At 39.9% G+C, this 16,944-nt stretch overlaps 3 protein-coding genes across 3 annotated transcripts in view; all 3 read left to right on the top strand.

The window, feature by feature from the left end:
* The first annotated feature begins 201 nt into the window (after positions 1–201).
* On the top strand, positions 202–2,595 carry LOC135114479 (uncharacterized). Its single transcript, XM_064030381.1, has 4 exons — positions 202–284; positions 609–730; positions 1,077–1,199; positions 2,217–2,595. Exons 1-4 carry the CDS (start codon positions 221–223, stop codon positions 2,454–2,456), a joined length of 549 nt encoding a protein of 182 aa, XP_063886451.1. The 5' UTR covers positions 202–220; the 3' UTR covers positions 2,457–2,595.
* A 2,178-nt stretch (positions 2,596–4,773) lies between these two features.
* On the top strand, positions 4,774–6,564 carry LOC135114478 (glutamate receptor ionotropic, delta-1-like). Its single transcript, XM_064030380.1, has 3 exons — positions 4,774–5,555; positions 5,825–6,061; positions 6,170–6,564. The coding sequence occupies exons 1-3, from the start codon at positions 5,409–5,411 to the stop codon at positions 6,431–6,433; spliced, it is 648 nt and encodes a 215-aa protein (XP_063886450.1). The 5' UTR covers positions 4,774–5,408; the 3' UTR covers positions 6,434–6,564.
* A 3,992-nt stretch (positions 6,565–10,556) lies between these two features.
* LOC135114477 (ionotropic receptor 21a-like) overlaps positions 10,557–16,944 on the top strand; it is a 6,791-nt gene continuing 403 nt past the window's right edge. The window contains exons 1-9 of the mRNA XM_064030379.1: positions 10,557–10,675; positions 11,209–11,331; positions 13,535–13,770; positions 14,063–14,191; positions 14,355–14,541; positions 14,779–15,015; positions 15,101–15,360; positions 15,797–15,934; positions 16,665–16,851. Of these exons, the coding sequence (XP_063886449.1) occupies positions 10,598–10,675; positions 11,209–11,331; positions 13,535–13,770; positions 14,063–14,191; positions 14,355–14,541; positions 14,779–15,015; positions 15,101–15,360; positions 15,797–15,934; positions 16,665–16,851 (1,575 nt within the window). The 5' untranslated portion in view covers positions 10,557–10,597. The remainder of the gene's footprint in view (positions 10,676–11,208; positions 11,332–13,534; positions 13,771–14,062; positions 14,192–14,354; positions 14,542–14,778; positions 15,016–15,100; positions 15,361–15,796; positions 15,935–16,664; positions 16,852–16,944) is intronic.

Genomic DNA, 16,944 nt, shown 5'->3' with positions numbered 1-16,944 from the left:
TGTGTGTATGAAAGAGGGAGCCGTGCGTCTAAGAGATGTTTAATTATTACAAAACGCGAACATTGACAAAAGTCAATTAATATGCATAAAACATGCTGGTCAATCACACGTTTTCTGCACGTGAGGCAACCTCTGTGAAACACTATATAATCAGGGCTGCGCTGCCACGAGTTCACTGTTTTAGATTCAATGGTGGTGGCCGCTGCAGCCGAGCACCAATATGCTCGTGAAGCTGGTGCTGGTAACTTGTCTTGGAGTCGCAACTGTCAGTCCCAAAATGCGAGGTGAGGTCTGATGAGAGAGAGAGAGAGAGAGAGAGAGAGAGAGAGAGAGAGAGAGAGAGAGAGAGAGAGAGAGAGAGAGAGAATGTTCATACTGGTACTACTGCTTATCTACTGCTGTTGCTATTACTACTGCTGCTGCTACTACTACTACTACTACTGCTACTACTACTACTACTAATACTACTACTACTACTACTGCTACTACTACAACTACTAGTACTACTTGTACTACTATAATTATGAGTAAATATATAAATAATAATAAACAAATGTATAATTGACAGGGCTATTACAAACAAATAAGTAAATACTGTGAATGAACAGGGGGCGAGGAGCTCGTCCTACATACTGGTGGTGCAGCAGAATTAATGCGGAGTCCACCAAACGCTTCGTGCACCACCATCGCCATAACGGACAGTACCACCACTCCTCCAGACGTTGTGAAGGTAAACAGTGTGTATCGTATGGTTAAGGTGACCAGAGTCTTGCTTTTTGGCGGGACAGTCTTGCTTTCTTCTTTTGTGTGTGTGTGTGTGTGTGTGTGTGTGTGTGTGATCAACATAATCCACAAACTCCTAAAGTGGCCCATTTACACCCGACTCACCTACAATTGAAGTTACCACTCAGGCTGGCATTGATGACAAGCAGGTAACTAACAAATTACAATTCTTGTGGTTCATATGGCTTCGAATCGGCAAAAAGAAAACCTCTGATCACCCGGAAGAATGGTCTGAATCTGGTACGAATTACTTATACATATAATACTCTGCCTAATATTTGTATTATTTGCAGGATGTATTTGGACAATCAGCGTTGGACCAGTGGCAAGTGATGGCAACATTTGAGGTGAATTTAGAGAAGAGAAACACCACCATTACTGATCGCCTGTCGAAGTTGATCCCCTTAGCACGTCAAGTAGGTAACTCAGAACAGTTTGCCCATGTGATGTACTTTACTAAGTACTTTTCTGCCTGTTTATCATATAGCAGACGAATAGACGAAAAATGAAAGAAAAGTGTAAGGATAGGCTACTTTTTGGAAGTTAAATAAGAAAAAAAAGTTACAGTTAGTAGAGTTATGAGCGAGGTATACAGCACATATATATTAGTTTGAGAGTGACTAAAGTCGGAGCCCTGACATAGAAAATTTGGAAGATTCAAGAGTGTAAATATGAAATGCAGCATCCAGCTTTAGATTGAAAGTGAAGATAGAGAAAGTAGGAGGGATCAGAAAATAGATTAATGTTATTAGCCTCAGAAACTATGTTTCGGTAAGGAATATAAAAAGAAAAGTGATGTTCAACAATTTGATAATTAGATGTAAGGACGCGAAAATTGCAGAAGTGAATGTGGAAAAATTTGAGTGCGGGTGTCAAGACAATATCTCTCGAGATTAGAACAGTCCAACCTGAGGACATTTCTGCTCCCCTCCCTACGCGTGCATTCAGCGGGTGGTGTTGGAGTAGCTATTTTGAGTTTTGGAAAAATGTGTACTTGCGTTAGGTACATGAAGTGTTCAGTGAAATAATAATGTTATCTTTAGAGGACAGGCAGCGACTGCCCCATTGTGCAGTGAGGCACAACGGGAAACGTTCAGGGAGTTCATAGGTGGATCAAAACAAGTTCATAACATTTGCTTAGGCCAGTGCTTAAGAGGCCTCGCTGGGATGTATAATTTTTTATGCACATGGCTACTGCCTCCTTCCTCCTCCTTGTGTGGTGTAAACGATGTGACGACATCATAAATACGACTTGAGGGTAAGACTCTTACACTACTGGATGATGCGAGTAGGTAGTGATGAGGATGAGGTGGCAGTCAGAGTGGCAGTTCGCTATATCACTCATGGTGGGAAGGACAATATTGTTTATCGCCGCATTATTGTTAGCGAAGTTGCACTGTTGCCAGAGTCAGCCAGCTCGTCTCCGTCAGCAGGTGCGTCAGCTGTCGTGGTGCTCGATGGTGGTGGTGGTGAGTCTCAATCCTGACTTTCTCATCGCATTCGCCGAGTGGTCTCTGAAGGGACGCCTGCTGGCGTGGACCACCAAGCTGCTGGTGGTGAGCCGCCTGACAATCCCGCAGCTCCAAACCCTTCTGCCCGCCCACTGGACTTTCTTCATGATGAACACAGTCTTCCTCAACATGGAGGGCGACGCTGAGCAGCCCCGGTACTGATATTATATCATTTATAGAGATATATGTATGTATAGGAGAGCCTTCATCTCGTATATTTGTTGTTCACCACTGCCACTGCACGTGCGGACATTCCTTTTTTTTTTCTTTTTTATGTAAGAGGGTCACTGGCCAAGGGAAAAATGAGGTGGAAAAAAAAAGAATCCCACTGAGGTGCCACTCCCAAAAGAGATGTCAAGAGAATCATAAAAAATTGAAGGACACGTGTCTTGAATCCTCACTCTTCAAAGAGTTCAAGCCATAGGAAGGAGGAAATACAGAAGCAGGCAGGAAGTTCCAGAGTTTAGCATAGAAATGGATGAATGATTGAGAGTACAAGTTAACTCCTGGATTAGAGAGGTTGACAGAATATGGATGAGAGTCAGAAGAAAGTTTTGTGGAACAAGTCCGTTGTAGGAGGGGAGGCAAACAGTTAGCAAGATCAAAGGAGCAGTTAGCGTGAAAATAGCGGTAAAAGATAGCAAGAAATGCAACATTGTTTCTATGAGAAAGAGGGTGAAGAGAGTCACTTAGAGGATAGGAATTGGTAAGACGAAAAGCTTTTGATTCCACCCAGTCTAAAAAACTGGAATGAGTGGAACTCTTCATACATGCGAAGCATACTCCATACATGGATGGATAAGGCCCCTGTACAGAGTTAGCACCTGAAAGGGGTTTGAAAAAACTGGCAGAGACGATTCGGAACGCCTAACGTCATTATAGCTGTTTTAGCCTGAGATGAGATGTGAAGTTTCCAGTTTGGATTATAAGTAAAGGACAGACAGAGTATCTTCAGTATAGAAGACGGGGACAGTTGGGTGTCATTGAAGAAGAGGAGATTGTGTCGTGATGATAGATGAAGGAATTTGAATTTGCTCTGCCCTAATCAGAAACTTTAAAGAGATGAGAAGTCAGGCATTCTGTGGCTTCCATGGGCGTGGATAGGACAAGAAATTTTAGTTTAGAAGATTATTGATGAATAACAGAAAGAGAGTGAATGATAGAACAGAACCCTGACGAACAGTACTGTTAACATATTCAGGAGAAGAACAGTAAGCGTCTACCACAGGAGCAATAGACAGGTGAGAAATGAAACTTGATATGAAGTTACAGAGAGAAGGATAGAAGCCAGAGGAGGGTAGTTTAGAGATCAAAGCTTTGTGCCAGACTCTTTCAAAAGATTTAGATATGTTTAAGGCAACAGTAAAATTTCACCAAACTCCCTAAAAGAGGATGACCAAAATTCAGTAAGGAAAGCCAGATCACCAGTAGGGCGATCTCGAGGAAAACTATACCGGCAATCAAGTAGAAGGTTGTGAGGCGATAGATGTTTAAGAATCTTCCTGTTAGAGAGGCAGGAAATCAAAAGAACAGGACGTTAGTTTGAGGGATTATAAAGTCACTTTTTTTTTAGGAAAAGGATGTATGTAGTTAGACTTCCAGCAAGGAAAAGTAGATGTTGATAGACAGAATTGAAAGAGTTTGAGTAGGCAAACTTTAAGCGCAGAGGTACAGTTTAGGAGAACAATAGGAGGGATCCCATCAAATTTATAAGCTTTCCGACTATTAGGGCCAGCGAGGGCATGGGAAACATCACTGTGAAGGATCTTAATGGGTAACATAAAGCAGTAAGAGGGTGGAGGAGAGGGAAGAACAGGCCTTGAATCATCCAAAGTAGAGTTTTTAGCAAAGGTTGAGCGAAGAGTTCAGCTTTAGATATAAGTCAGATGCCAGTAGTAGCATCAGATTGAAATAAAGAAGAAGATGAAGAAGCAAAGTTATTGGAGATGTTTTTGGCTAGGTGCCAGAAATCTCGAGGGAAGTTAGATCTTGAAAGATTTTGAAATTTTCTTTTAATGAAGAAGTTTTGGTTAGTTAGGGAACAGACTTGGCATGTGATGGAAGGCACAAGTACTTTTTATGGGTCACCTCTCTGTTATGTATACCACGAGAAAAGGCTGTGTTAAACCAAGATTTGGAAGGTTTAGGGCGAGGAAAAGAGTGAAGAATGTACGCCTCCATACCAGACACAGTCACTTCTGTTATATGCACAGCACACAGAGACCGGTCTCTGACACAGAAGCTGTAGTCATTCCAAAGAAAATCAGAATAATATTTTCTCAGGTCCCCAAATTAGCCGAAGCAAAACGCCAGAGGCACCTCCGCTTTGGGGATGCTGAGGAGAGATTAGAGCGATAGGACAAAATACAGATATGAGGTTGTGATCAGACAAGGCCAATAGAGAAGATATTTAATTTTGAATTTTGAGTGGATTGTGTGTTTGTAATTAAGTGCATGTAGTTTTGTGTGGAGGAAGAGAGTTGTCTTTAGAGCCAGAATGTGACTGCCCCCTTGTGTTGTGAAACACAAAGGGAAACGTTCAGCGAGGCCAGAGCTAGGTTATTGATGAGTTCACAGCACCCCCTAATCCAGTGCTTTAGACCTCACTGGGAGTAACTATCGTTTTGGTTAGTGTCTACTGCCTCCTCTAGAGATCTGATAATGTGAAGTATGACTGGAAGTTGCACGGAGTCACAGACTTAAAGATGTCATTAATCATATGGTGCTAAAACAACTGCAGTTGCGGTGTAATTTGTATGTCGATTAAGGTCTTATGGGTATGTGCAGGTGCGGTATGTACACGTACTTGCCGTACAGCAAAGGTGGCTCCCAGATGGTGAAGATCGCCTTCTGGACACCAGCTCACGGCTTCAAGCTCCTCTCTTCTGTCTCCTTTTTCCAGGACAAATTCCAAAAGTTTGTTGTTCCATATAACTGTTAAACGATAAACATTAATTTTCTTAATTAATATTTACTTTTAGTAATCTACTGGCAAACTTTGAATATTGAGAATTCTCAGAAATCTCCACACATAGCGTTTTCGCTAAATACTATTGCAATGGACGTTTTTAAAGTTTCTACGGTGCCAAAGTGAACGTGACATCCGAACCCTACATGCCTTACTGGGACGAGGAAGAGGTGCTGGCCGCTGATGGTTCCAAGACAATCGTGTACCGTGGCTCTGACTACCGCATGGTGGATGCTATTGCCTCGGCTCTTAATTTTACTGTCCGCGTCCTTCCGACGTCATCGTGGACTGAGGTGAGTTGTTGAGTTACATTATGTGATCACACCATTTGCATGTTAAGTCCCCTAAACAGATAGTTGGTTCTATGAACGGCTAATCGTTTGATTGATCTCTTCAATCAACTATGACTAACCTCTTCCCATAATGGAAAAACAAAATGCCAGTTTCATAGACAACTCCAGTCACATAAGCAAAAACATATAAGTTTTCTAAAGACCTGGAAATTTTCTTTCGTTACTCTAATTTTATTATATATCTACTAATGAATAATTTCTCTTCCAAGGTAACAAGTCTGGTGGAGCAGAAGACTTCACTGATATCTCCAGTTATTCATAGTATCCTACCTGAGCGAGTCGAAAAATTTGACTTCACTTACTTATTTGAAAATTCATATGGGTCATTTGGCTTGGCTAAACCCAACCTGGAGCCTCGATGGAAAAGCATTTACTATCCTCTGTCTACTGCAGTGTGGTCAGCAATGGTTGGGCATGTTGTCTTCTTGCCATTCCTTTTGTGGCAGGTAAAAGAAAAATATATATATATATATATATATATATGTATTACCAACTCACATCTGTACAATGTTGTTGATAAACATCATAAGTCTACCAAAAAATGTATTCCACAGCTCATTCGTGCAGGACATGATAGACACCCAAACGTGGGAGTGGGGGCAGTGTTCCAGGACATGGTGGGGATGCTGCTCGGCCAGAACCTTCCTCGCAGGCTGTCCTATACCTCCTCCAGCAGGGTTCTGGTGGCTGCCTGGCTGGTGTTCGCCCTTATTCTCGGGGTGGCCTACCGCGGCAATTTAACTGCCTTTCTCACTCTTCCCAAGTATCCTCCGCGCCCAGAGACACTCAAGGAAATCGTCGACAGCGTTGACATGTAATGTGTGCCGGTAATTGTTTAGTACATTCAGGGCGGAGAAGAAATTCATCCTGCTTTAAAAGTACAATGCATATTAAAGAAAGATACTTGGGTTACAATCATCTTATTATTCATTGTTACTATTTATGATAAGAAAGAGAAAGAGATAGAGAGGGGGGAAGGAGATTTACATTTACATGTGTATGGACATCAGTATATAGCGGACAGCGTAAACATAAGCACGGGCAATGTCTGACAAAATGCAGTAATAATTACACCTCGTCAGCACTTTACTGTGCCAGAGACACTTAACCAAGGCTCACTGATAAACCTAGAAAAAGGAATTCCAATGTCATTGGGTTCAAGTGAGAAAAGGAAGTAAACCTTATTTAACAAGAAAGCATAGCAACAATATTTATCGTATGTTTACTGTTTTTCTTACGCAATCCGAGCATTACTTAATGTACCATAAACATTCAGGTCTAGGGATTAATTTTTAATGCATTATTTACAGGTTGTTTTCTTTTCAGAATAACCATTCCTAGTTACGGTAAACACTTCCGTAAATACTACAATGACTCTGAGTCACCATTATTTCAAGCTCTGGGCAATCTTTTGAACCCTGGACCTTCACTCATGGAGGGGCTCAAGATGGCATTGGTGAAAAGGTAACGGAAAGAAAAATAGCGATGTAATGCTTTAAAGAGTTGCAGATTAAATGACTGATTTAAAATAAAGTGCAGCAACATAGTAGTCATATCGCGACGCTACAAAGGTTTCAAAAGTAACCAAAATTGTGGGAGAATAACGTAATAACAATAATAACATAATAACACTAGTAACAGTAACACTAATAATAATGGGAATAACAATTGTAATAAATAAATACACACATCTGTATACCAGGCCGTTAGTCCCATATCATACACGTATCATACACTCATACTCGTATTTACATCATTCACACTCTTAGATCTGACGGTCTGTAGTGGAAAGTGGTAGTCTCGTGAATAACCTTACTACACCCTATGCTTTGCACAGCTGGCCACAGACATCTAGAGCAAACATCGACAGCATACATTAGTTTATCACTGCCCCTTTATAATGAGACCGTTCCCTATCCTACTTCAGTCCTTAGACCACAACAGTTGCAGGGTTCTTCGTTCATAAGAATTAAATTCATACGAGAATTAGTTCTGCTAGATGCCCCCACGCCTCCTACCGGGGGTCGATGAGGCAGCATCATCATCATGCACTAACCACTGCCGCTCTCAATTCTCCTGTTACGCACTGACGTCACACTCTTTTATACTGCATGGCCATCTTATCAAGTCATCGTGCCACTTAAATAGAGAGTGGAATTCTAGCTATTGTATAGAAAAAAAAAAAAATAATCTGCCTACCGTCAAATCCACCAGTGCTGCTGCATGTTGGCATGATCGTGCCTTTTGTCTCACACATTTGGCAGTTGTTATAACTTACCCAAGGGTGTTAGGGAATAAGTTGCACAGGGAATAAGTTGCACAAGGAAGTAGATTTTTTAGGATGGAATAAAATTCACCCACATGCATAAGTTCAGAGATTATAAATTTTGATAACTTTGTTTTCGCAGAAGCGGCCACCTAGATGCAAGAAAGTATATTCAGTATCAAATTCTGGACAAGTTTACGGAGAAAGACGGCAGCACCCCTCTCTACGTCGCTCGTGGATCCGTCTCTCCCACCCCTTCCGGATGGCCAATCCCGCACGATGCGCCGTACAAGGCTCACTTGGACAGGTTGATCGTGGCCACCTTGGAGGTAAATCTTGTGGATCATTTCAAATCTGAATCTTCTTTCCTATGTTAAATATTCCATTTCATGATATATAGATAAATAAAATATATAAATAATATATATATATATATATATATATATATATATATATATATATATATATATATATATATATATATATATATATATATATATATATATATATATATATATATATATATATATATATATATATATATATATATATATATATATATATATATATATATATATATATACGCAAAGGTTCTTCATTAAATACTTGAATTCTGACATAGTGCACGATTGAGTGTCTTGTCCTCAGGCTGGCCTCTATGATAAGTGGACAGCAGACTTGATGAGGGAGACGAAGCTCAGGAGTCAGAGGAGACAACGGCAACGTTACGCTGCAGGTCACGAAGGCCAGGCAGAACTGATGGCCGTAAATGAGGATGGTCTACCAACCCTCACTATTAACCACACGCAGGGCGCCTTCATCCTCCTCCTGCTGGGTCTTTTTTTTAACACACTCATCTTTTTCAGTGAGCTGCTATGTGAAATTTAACTGTAAATAAAATGTTTGGCCATAAAACAATAAAACTGAAGACTACCTCACGGGAAAAAAATATACACATTTTTCCGTTCCTGGTTATATATATATATAACCAGAAGAATGTTCTTCTAGGGAATGGTGATTACTTGATTAATTTATTTAAAATTATATTAAAATATAATTATTTTAAAATACTCTCTGCAGCTGTGCATTGTCCAACAAAATAAGCCTTGTTATACACAGCTTTCAATTTAGAATAACAATTTTGCTGCAAAGGCTTTACAATGTATATGTCACGGGGGTGTGAGGTTGTGTTCATTGGTTTAATTAGTATTGCAGTTGTTTTGATACTGTTGTTTAGTTTTGATTTATTATCACTTGTTTGATTGGATTTCAACTTTTTTTATTGTTAAAATTTATAAAGTAGCTGCCACCAGCCATTGATTTATGGTAATATATATATATATATATATATATATATATATATATATATATATATATATATATATATATATATATATATATATATATATATATATATATATATATCTCAACAATATTCTTACACAACTTAGAAAAAAAATCGTACTTCTAAATATAATAATGCATTCTTAATGTGCCTAAGACGGAAAATACATGTGGGATAACCTAAAAATAAAGATTACTAACGGCCTTTACGTCTCGTATAGTATACGCCACACTAGTTCAACTCTGCAGCATCAACACTCCTGATGTTGAAGTACCATGAAATATTTAGTCTGTAGTATGAATTACACAAATTAATCCAAAACAAGAATCTTTAATTGTAAAATATCAATTGCAAGCTTAGAATTATTCCAAACATCTACCAACAAGACATGTCTTTTCGGGATACGAATGGTCAACAGATCCTGACCTCTAACCATGGACGATATGTGTTTTTAATAGAGGGTTGATGTGTGTGTGTGTGTGTGTGTGTGTGTGTGTGTGTGTGTGTGTGTGTGTGTGTGTGTGTGTGTGTGTGTGTGTGTGCGTGTGTGTGTGTGCGAGAGACCCTGGTCCAAAAGATCATTAATTATTACAAATCGGGAATGTTGCATACAAGCCAATCAATATGCAAAAAATAAAAAAAATAAAAAAATGCTGATCAATCACACGTTTTCTGCACGCATGGCAGCCACTGTGAATCACTATATAATCAGGGCTGCACCACCACAAGTTGACTGTTTTAGCTTCAATGGTGGTGGCCGCTGCAGCCGAGCACCAATATGCTCGTGAAGCTGGTGCTGGTAACTTGTCTTGGCGTCGCAACTGCCCGTCCAAAAATGCGAGGTGAGGTTTGAGAGAGAGAGAGAGAGAGAGAGAGAGAGAGAGAGAGAGAGAGAGAGAGAGAGAGAGAGAGAGAGAGAGAGAGAGAGAGAGAATTTTTAATTTACAAATTAACTCAATAACGTATATGGGAAACTGTCGACCTTTTTTTTAATACGAGTATATAGTACTTAAAACTACTACTACTTCTCATACTACTACTACTACTGCTGCTGCTGCTACTACTACTACTACTTCTACTACTACTACTACTATCACTACTACTACTACTACTATAAATATATATATATATATATATATATATATATATATATATATATATATATATATATATATATATATATATATATATATATATATATATATATATATATATATATATATATATATATATATATATATATATATATATATATTTATAAACATAAATAAATGTATAATTAGGTAGCACTACTACAAATAAATACGTAAATACTGTAAAGCAACAGATGGCCAGGAGCTGGTCCTGCATACTGGTGGTGCAGCAGAATTAATGCGGAGTCCACTAAACGCTTCGTGTACCACAATCGCCATAACGGACAGTACTACCACTCCTCCAGACGTCGTGAAGGTAAACAGTGTGTATTGTATGCTATTTAAAACTTGAAGCCTTTGTGTGAAGGACTAGTCGGCAGGAACAAGGTGTGTGGAAATTACTTTTACTGAAAAAAAAAAAAAAGTATTTCGTGTATTCCTCCCTCCAACGTGCCATCACGCCCTCAATCTTTTCTGGCTTTTCTTTTCCACTTATGACGTCACCCTTGTACATCGTTATTTGTCCGAATACTGTCCCTGAACACGGAACCATTTCTTGAATTTTCACTCAGCAGCCAAGTGTGATCAACATAATCCACAAACTCCCTAAGTGGCCTATTTACACTCGACTCACCAACCCAACAGTTCACTTTAACACTCAGGCTGGCATTGATGTCAAACAGGCAACTAACGAATTACAGGTAACCTATGTTAAAGAAATTTGTTGATGTTGTTTATATGGTCCGAATCAACCAAAACAAAGCACCGGATCGCCAGAGACAACGGTCTGAATCTGGTCCGAATTAGTTATACATACAATACTCTGCTTAATATTTGTATGGTTTGCAGGATCTATTCGAAAAATCAGCGTTGGACAAGTGGCAAGTGATGGCAACATTTGAGGTGACTTTAGAGAAGAGAAACACCACCATTACTGATCGCCTGTCGAAGTTGATCCCCTTAGCACGTCAAGTAGGTAACTCAGAATAGCTTGCCCATGTGATGTACAGTATTAAAAACCTTTCTGCCTATTTATTATATGACAGACGAATAGACGACATGGGTATTTACATACCTCTCATACAGGTAAAAGTACAAAATAATTTTAAGGGGCGCGGCTTAGGGCAAAAAAAAAAAAAAAAAATAAAATAAATAGAATAAAATAAAATAAAATAAAATACACTGAAGGTTTAACCCATTATACAGTCTAGTCAGAAAAGACTTATCAGAAATGTTAAAGTGTCTCGAAACAGTTCAAGTGAAGGGTAAGGATAAATAGAGAAAAAGACAGGAAGGAGTTCCAGAGATTATTAGTGAAAGGAACAACAGATTGATAATACTGTTTAGCTCCTGGTTTGGGGAGAAGGACAGAATAGGGGAGAAAAGTTGAAAGCCTTGTACAGCGGGGGTTCGGGAGCAGAGAGAGGCAGGTAGTTAGAAAGATCAGCAGGGCAGTTAGCGTGAAAGAAAAGACAGAAGATAGCAAGAGATACGATCTTCCGGCGAATAGAACGAGGCTGAAGGCATTAAAAGAAGAAAAATTGGTAAGACAATATACTTTTGTTTCCACCATGTTCGAGAGAGCAGTAGTAGTGGAAACAATTTTATATATTAAGTGTGCATTATACATGGGCGGATACAGTTAGCAGCTGTAAGATAAGCAAAATTGACGGAAGCGGCTCAAAATGCTAACTTTATGAAATCTGTTTCAGCGAGAGATGAAATGTGAATTTTTCAATTCAAATTAGTAAAAAAAAAAAAAAGACAGAAGACGCTTCATTGAAAAAGAGGGGCTAGTTACTTAGAGGGTTGTGTCGAGCTGATACATGGAGGAATTCGGTTTCAAGGCATTAAACAACACATATGTTTGCTCTGCCCAATCAGCAATTAAAAAAAAAAAAAAATAGTCAAGCGTTCTGTGACTTACCCGCGTGAACTGTCTAATTCCTGAAGGGATGGATGTTTAAGATGTTGCAGGGTAGTATCATCAGAGTAAGAGTGGATAATACAATAAGTTTGACTTAGAGAGAGAGAGAGAGAGAGAGAGAGAGAGAGAGAGAGAGAGAGAGAGAGAGAGAGAGAGAGAGAGAGAGAGAGGGCAGAACACTTAGGAACGCCACTTGGGAGAAAAACAACAAGAATATCTACCACAGCAGTATTAGAATGGCCAGAAAAGAAACGAGTTCTAGTTACAGAGAAAAGGGTAAAAACCCTTGGAAATTAAAGCTTTATGCCAGACTTATTTAAATGGCTTTGATATATCTAAGACAACACCAAAAGTTTGACTTAGCTTGGAGGTGAGGAATAGGTCAAGAATGATGGGCCTATCTCCAAGACGATCAGAGGGAGTGGTAGCTCGCTGCACTTATTGCTCTGTGTTGTGGAGGACAGCAAAGATAAAGGCCACTTCACCAGGTTGGTCAGTGAAGGGAGAAGAAAGCCACACTGGTGATAAGAATTGATGTCTCCAAGAATGCAGACCCTGGCAAAAAGGAAGAGTCAGGATGGGGTTCATATTGGAAGGAAAATAGAAAAAAAAATATAGTTAGAGGAGTTAAGAGCAAGGTATGCAACACAGGTATATAGTCGGATAGGAGTGGTAGAAAATTTGAAAGATTAAAGAGTGTAAGTATGAGATGCAACATCCAGTTTCGGATTGAAAGTGATGACAGAGACAGTAGGAGAGAAGGGATAAGGGATTAATGTCAGTACCCTCAGACGCTTGTGTTTCAGTGAGAAATTAAAGAAGAAAGGTGATGTTCAACAGATAGGTAATTAGATCTAATACTACGAATGTAACAGCGGTGTAGAAGAAGTTGAATGCAAGTGTCAAGACAACATCAGTAGAAACTAGTTAACAACATCAACTTATGTCAATGCTTATGAGGCCTCGTAGCAATGAGGCCTCGCTGGGAGCAATCATAGTTTCGGAAACTGTCTCATGCCTCCTCCTCCTTGTGGGGCGTAAACCATGGGACGACATCGTGAATAAGACTTGGCGGTAAGAGACTTACACTATTGGACGAGGAGAATAGATCCTGATGAGGATGAGGTGGCACTCATAGAGTGGCAGCTCGCTGCATCACTCATGGGTGGAAGGACAATAATGTTTTCATCGTATTATTGTTAGCGAAGTTGTACTGTTGCCAGAGACAGCCAGAGTGTCCTCTTTCAGCAGGCGCGTCAGCTGTCGTGGTGCTCGATGGTGGTGGTGGTGAGTCTCGATCCTGACTTTCTCATCGCATTCGCGGAGTGGTCTCTGAAGGGAAGGCTGCTGGTGTGGACCACCAAGCTGCTGGTGGTGAGCCGCCTGACAAATACGCAGCTCCAGGACCTTCTGCCCGCCCACTGGACTTTCTCCATGATGAACACAGTGTTTCTCAACATGGAGGGCGACGCTGAGCAGCCCCGGTAGTGATGTATTGCCATTTGTATTGATATATGTATGTACAGGAAAGCCTCCATCTCGTATATTCGTTGTTCATCACTGCCACAACACGCTGGACAAACATGATCTAATATTGTGAAGTATTGCTGGAAGTTGCACCGAGCGTGGAGTAACTGATTTATTTAAAATGATGCCATTTAATTTCATGGTGTTAAAACAGCTGCGACTGTAATATATACATTCCTATCTAGTAATTATTTCACAACAGTTGTGGTGTAATGTATGTGTCGATTACAGTCTTATGGATATGTGCAGGTGTGGTATGTACACGTACTTGCCGTACAGCAAAGGTGGCTCCCAGATGGTGAAGATCGCCTTATGGACACCAGCTCACGGCTTCAAACACCTCTCTTCTGTCTCCTTTTTCCAGGACAAATTCCAAAAGTTTGTTGATCCAAATAACAGTTAAACGCTAAACCTTCACTCTTTTACTTCTCATTAATACTTACTTTAAATAACCTATTGTCAAACTTTGAATATTGAAAATTCTCAGAAATCTTGCACATAGCGTTTCCGCTAAATACTATTGCAATGGACGTTTTTAAAGTTTCTACGGTGGCAAGGTGAACGTGACATCCGGACCTTACATGCCTTACTGGGACGAGGAAGAGGTGCTGGCCGCTGATGGTTCCAAGACAATCTTGTACCGTGGCTCTGACTACCTCATGGTGGATGCTATTGCCTCGGCTCTTAATTTTACTATCCGCGTCCTTCCGACGTCATCGTGGGCTGAGGTGAGTTGTTGAGTTACATCATGTGATCCCACCATTTGGATGTTAAGTCCCCTAAACAGATAGTTGTTCTATGAACGGCTAATCATTTGATTAATCTCTTGAATCAACTGTGACTAACCTCTTCCCATAATGGGAAAAACAAAGCGCCAGTTTCGTAGACAACTCTAGTCACTTAAGCATTTTGTTTCGTTACTCTAGATCTATTACGTAGCACTGAAGAGTAATTTCCTTTTCAAGGTAATAAGACTGGTGGAGGAGAAGACTTCAATGATTGCTCCAATTATTCATAGTATCATACCCGAGCGCGTCGAAAAATTTCACTTCACTTACTCATATGCAAATTCATATATGTCATTTGCCTTGGCTAAACCCAACCTGGAGCCTCGATGGAAGAGCGTTTACTATCCTTTGTCTACTGGAGTGTGGATAGCAGTGATTGGACATGTCGTCTTCTTTCCATTCCTTTTGTGGCAGGTAAAAAAATTTGTTCATTATTAACTCACAACTGTACAATGCTATTGATAAACACCACAAATCTACTAAACACCGTATTCCACAGCTCATTCGTGCAGGACATGATGGAAACCCAAACGTGGGTGTGGGGGCAGTGTTCCAGGACATGGTGGGGATGCTGCTCGGCCAGAACCTTCCTCGCCGTGTGTCCTACACCTCCTCCAGCAGGGTTCTGGTGGCTGCCTGGCTGGTGTTCGCTCTCATCCTCGGGCTGGCCTACCGCGGCAACTTGACTGCCTCTCTCACCCTGCCCAAGTATCCACCGCGCCCAGAGACACTCAAGGAAATCATCAACAATGTTGACATGTAATGTGTGCCGATAATTGTTTTCTACGTTCAAGGCCGAGAAGAAATTTTTCTTTTAAAAGTATAATGGATACTAAAGGTAAAAAATCTGAGTTACAATCATTTTATTATTTATTGTTACTATTTATAATGAGAAAAAAAAAACGAAAATAGTGAGCGGGGGAGACAGGGAGAAGAGACTGTTTTATGTGCCATATACAAGTAAACAAGGTTTACCAATAAAGATGGAAAAAGGTGTTCCAGTTCCTTTCGATCCAATGGAGGAAAGGAAGTATATCTTATTTAACATGAAATAGGATGCGGATAGCATAGCAACAATATTTATCATAAGTTTACTGTTTTTCTTATGTAATTAGAGTACTAATTAATGTATTGTAAACATTCAAGTCTAGGGAAGAATTTTTAATGCATTATTCACAGACTGGTTTCTTTTCAGGATAACCATTCCTAGTTACGGTGAACACTTCCGTAAATTCTACAGTGACTCTGAGTCTCCATTATTTCAAGCTCTGGGCAGCCTTATGAACCCTGGACCTTCACTCATGGAGGGGCTCAAGATGGCGTTGGTGAAAAGGTAAGGGAAAGAATAATAACGATGTAATGCTTTAAAGAGCTGCAGATTAACTGGGTGATTTAAAATAAAGTGTTGCAACATAGTAGTAATATTGCGACACTAAGAAGTTTTGAAAGATAACCAAAATTTTGGCAGAGTAATGCAATAGTAACAATAATAAAAATTATAACAATAACGAAAACTTATAATTAATGATGAGGATGATAGGTGGAAATAGGTAGGTACATTTCATACAGGGACTGCCACGTGAAGGCCTGATGGCTTCTTGCAGCTTCCCTTATTCCTTCTGTTCTGATGTTTTAATAATGAGAGTAACAATTGTAAAAAACAAATCTAGATGTACTCACGCCTTGTACCAGTGGTCGACGAGACAGTTTCATCACCATGCACTAACCACTGCCGCTCTTCATTCATTCACCTCTATTGCGCACTGGCGTCACTCTCTTTTACAGTGGACGACCACCTTATCAAGTCATCGTGCAACTGAAATACAGTAAAAATCTATCTATTGTAAAGCAATGACTTCATTTGCTTGTATTGAAATCCACCAATGCTCCTGCACATTGGCATGATCATGCCTTTCGTCTCAGAGATTTGGCAGTTGTTATAACTAACGCAAAGGTGACACGGATTAAGCTGCACAAGGAAGTAAATTTCGTTGGATGAAATAAAATTCACCCGCATGCGTAAGAAGAGCGAGTATAAGTATTGAATAACTTTGTTTTCACAGAAGCAGCCATCTAGATGGAAGAAAGTACATTCAGTATCAAATTCTGGACAAGTTTACGGAGAAAGACGGCAGCACCCCTTTTTACGTCACCCGTGAGTTCGTCTCTCCCACACCGGCTGGATGGCCAATACCGCACGACGCGCCGTACAAGGTTCACTTGGACAGGTTGATCGTGGCCACCTTGGAGGTGACTGTTGTGAATTACTTCAAATCTGAATTTTCATGAAATATTCCATTAAAAACAGTGTAATTATATATATATATATATATATATATATAT

The sequence above is a fragment of the Scylla paramamosain genome, chromosome 27, assembly GCF_035594125.1.
Source record: "Scylla paramamosain isolate STU-SP2022 chromosome 27, ASM3559412v1, whole genome shotgun sequence".
Classification (NCBI taxonomy): domain Eukaryota; kingdom Metazoa; phylum Arthropoda; class Malacostraca; order Decapoda; family Portunidae; genus Scylla; species Scylla paramamosain.
Note: the sequence above shows the minus strand (reverse complement) of the source record. Positions and strands in the feature narration are given on the sequence as shown.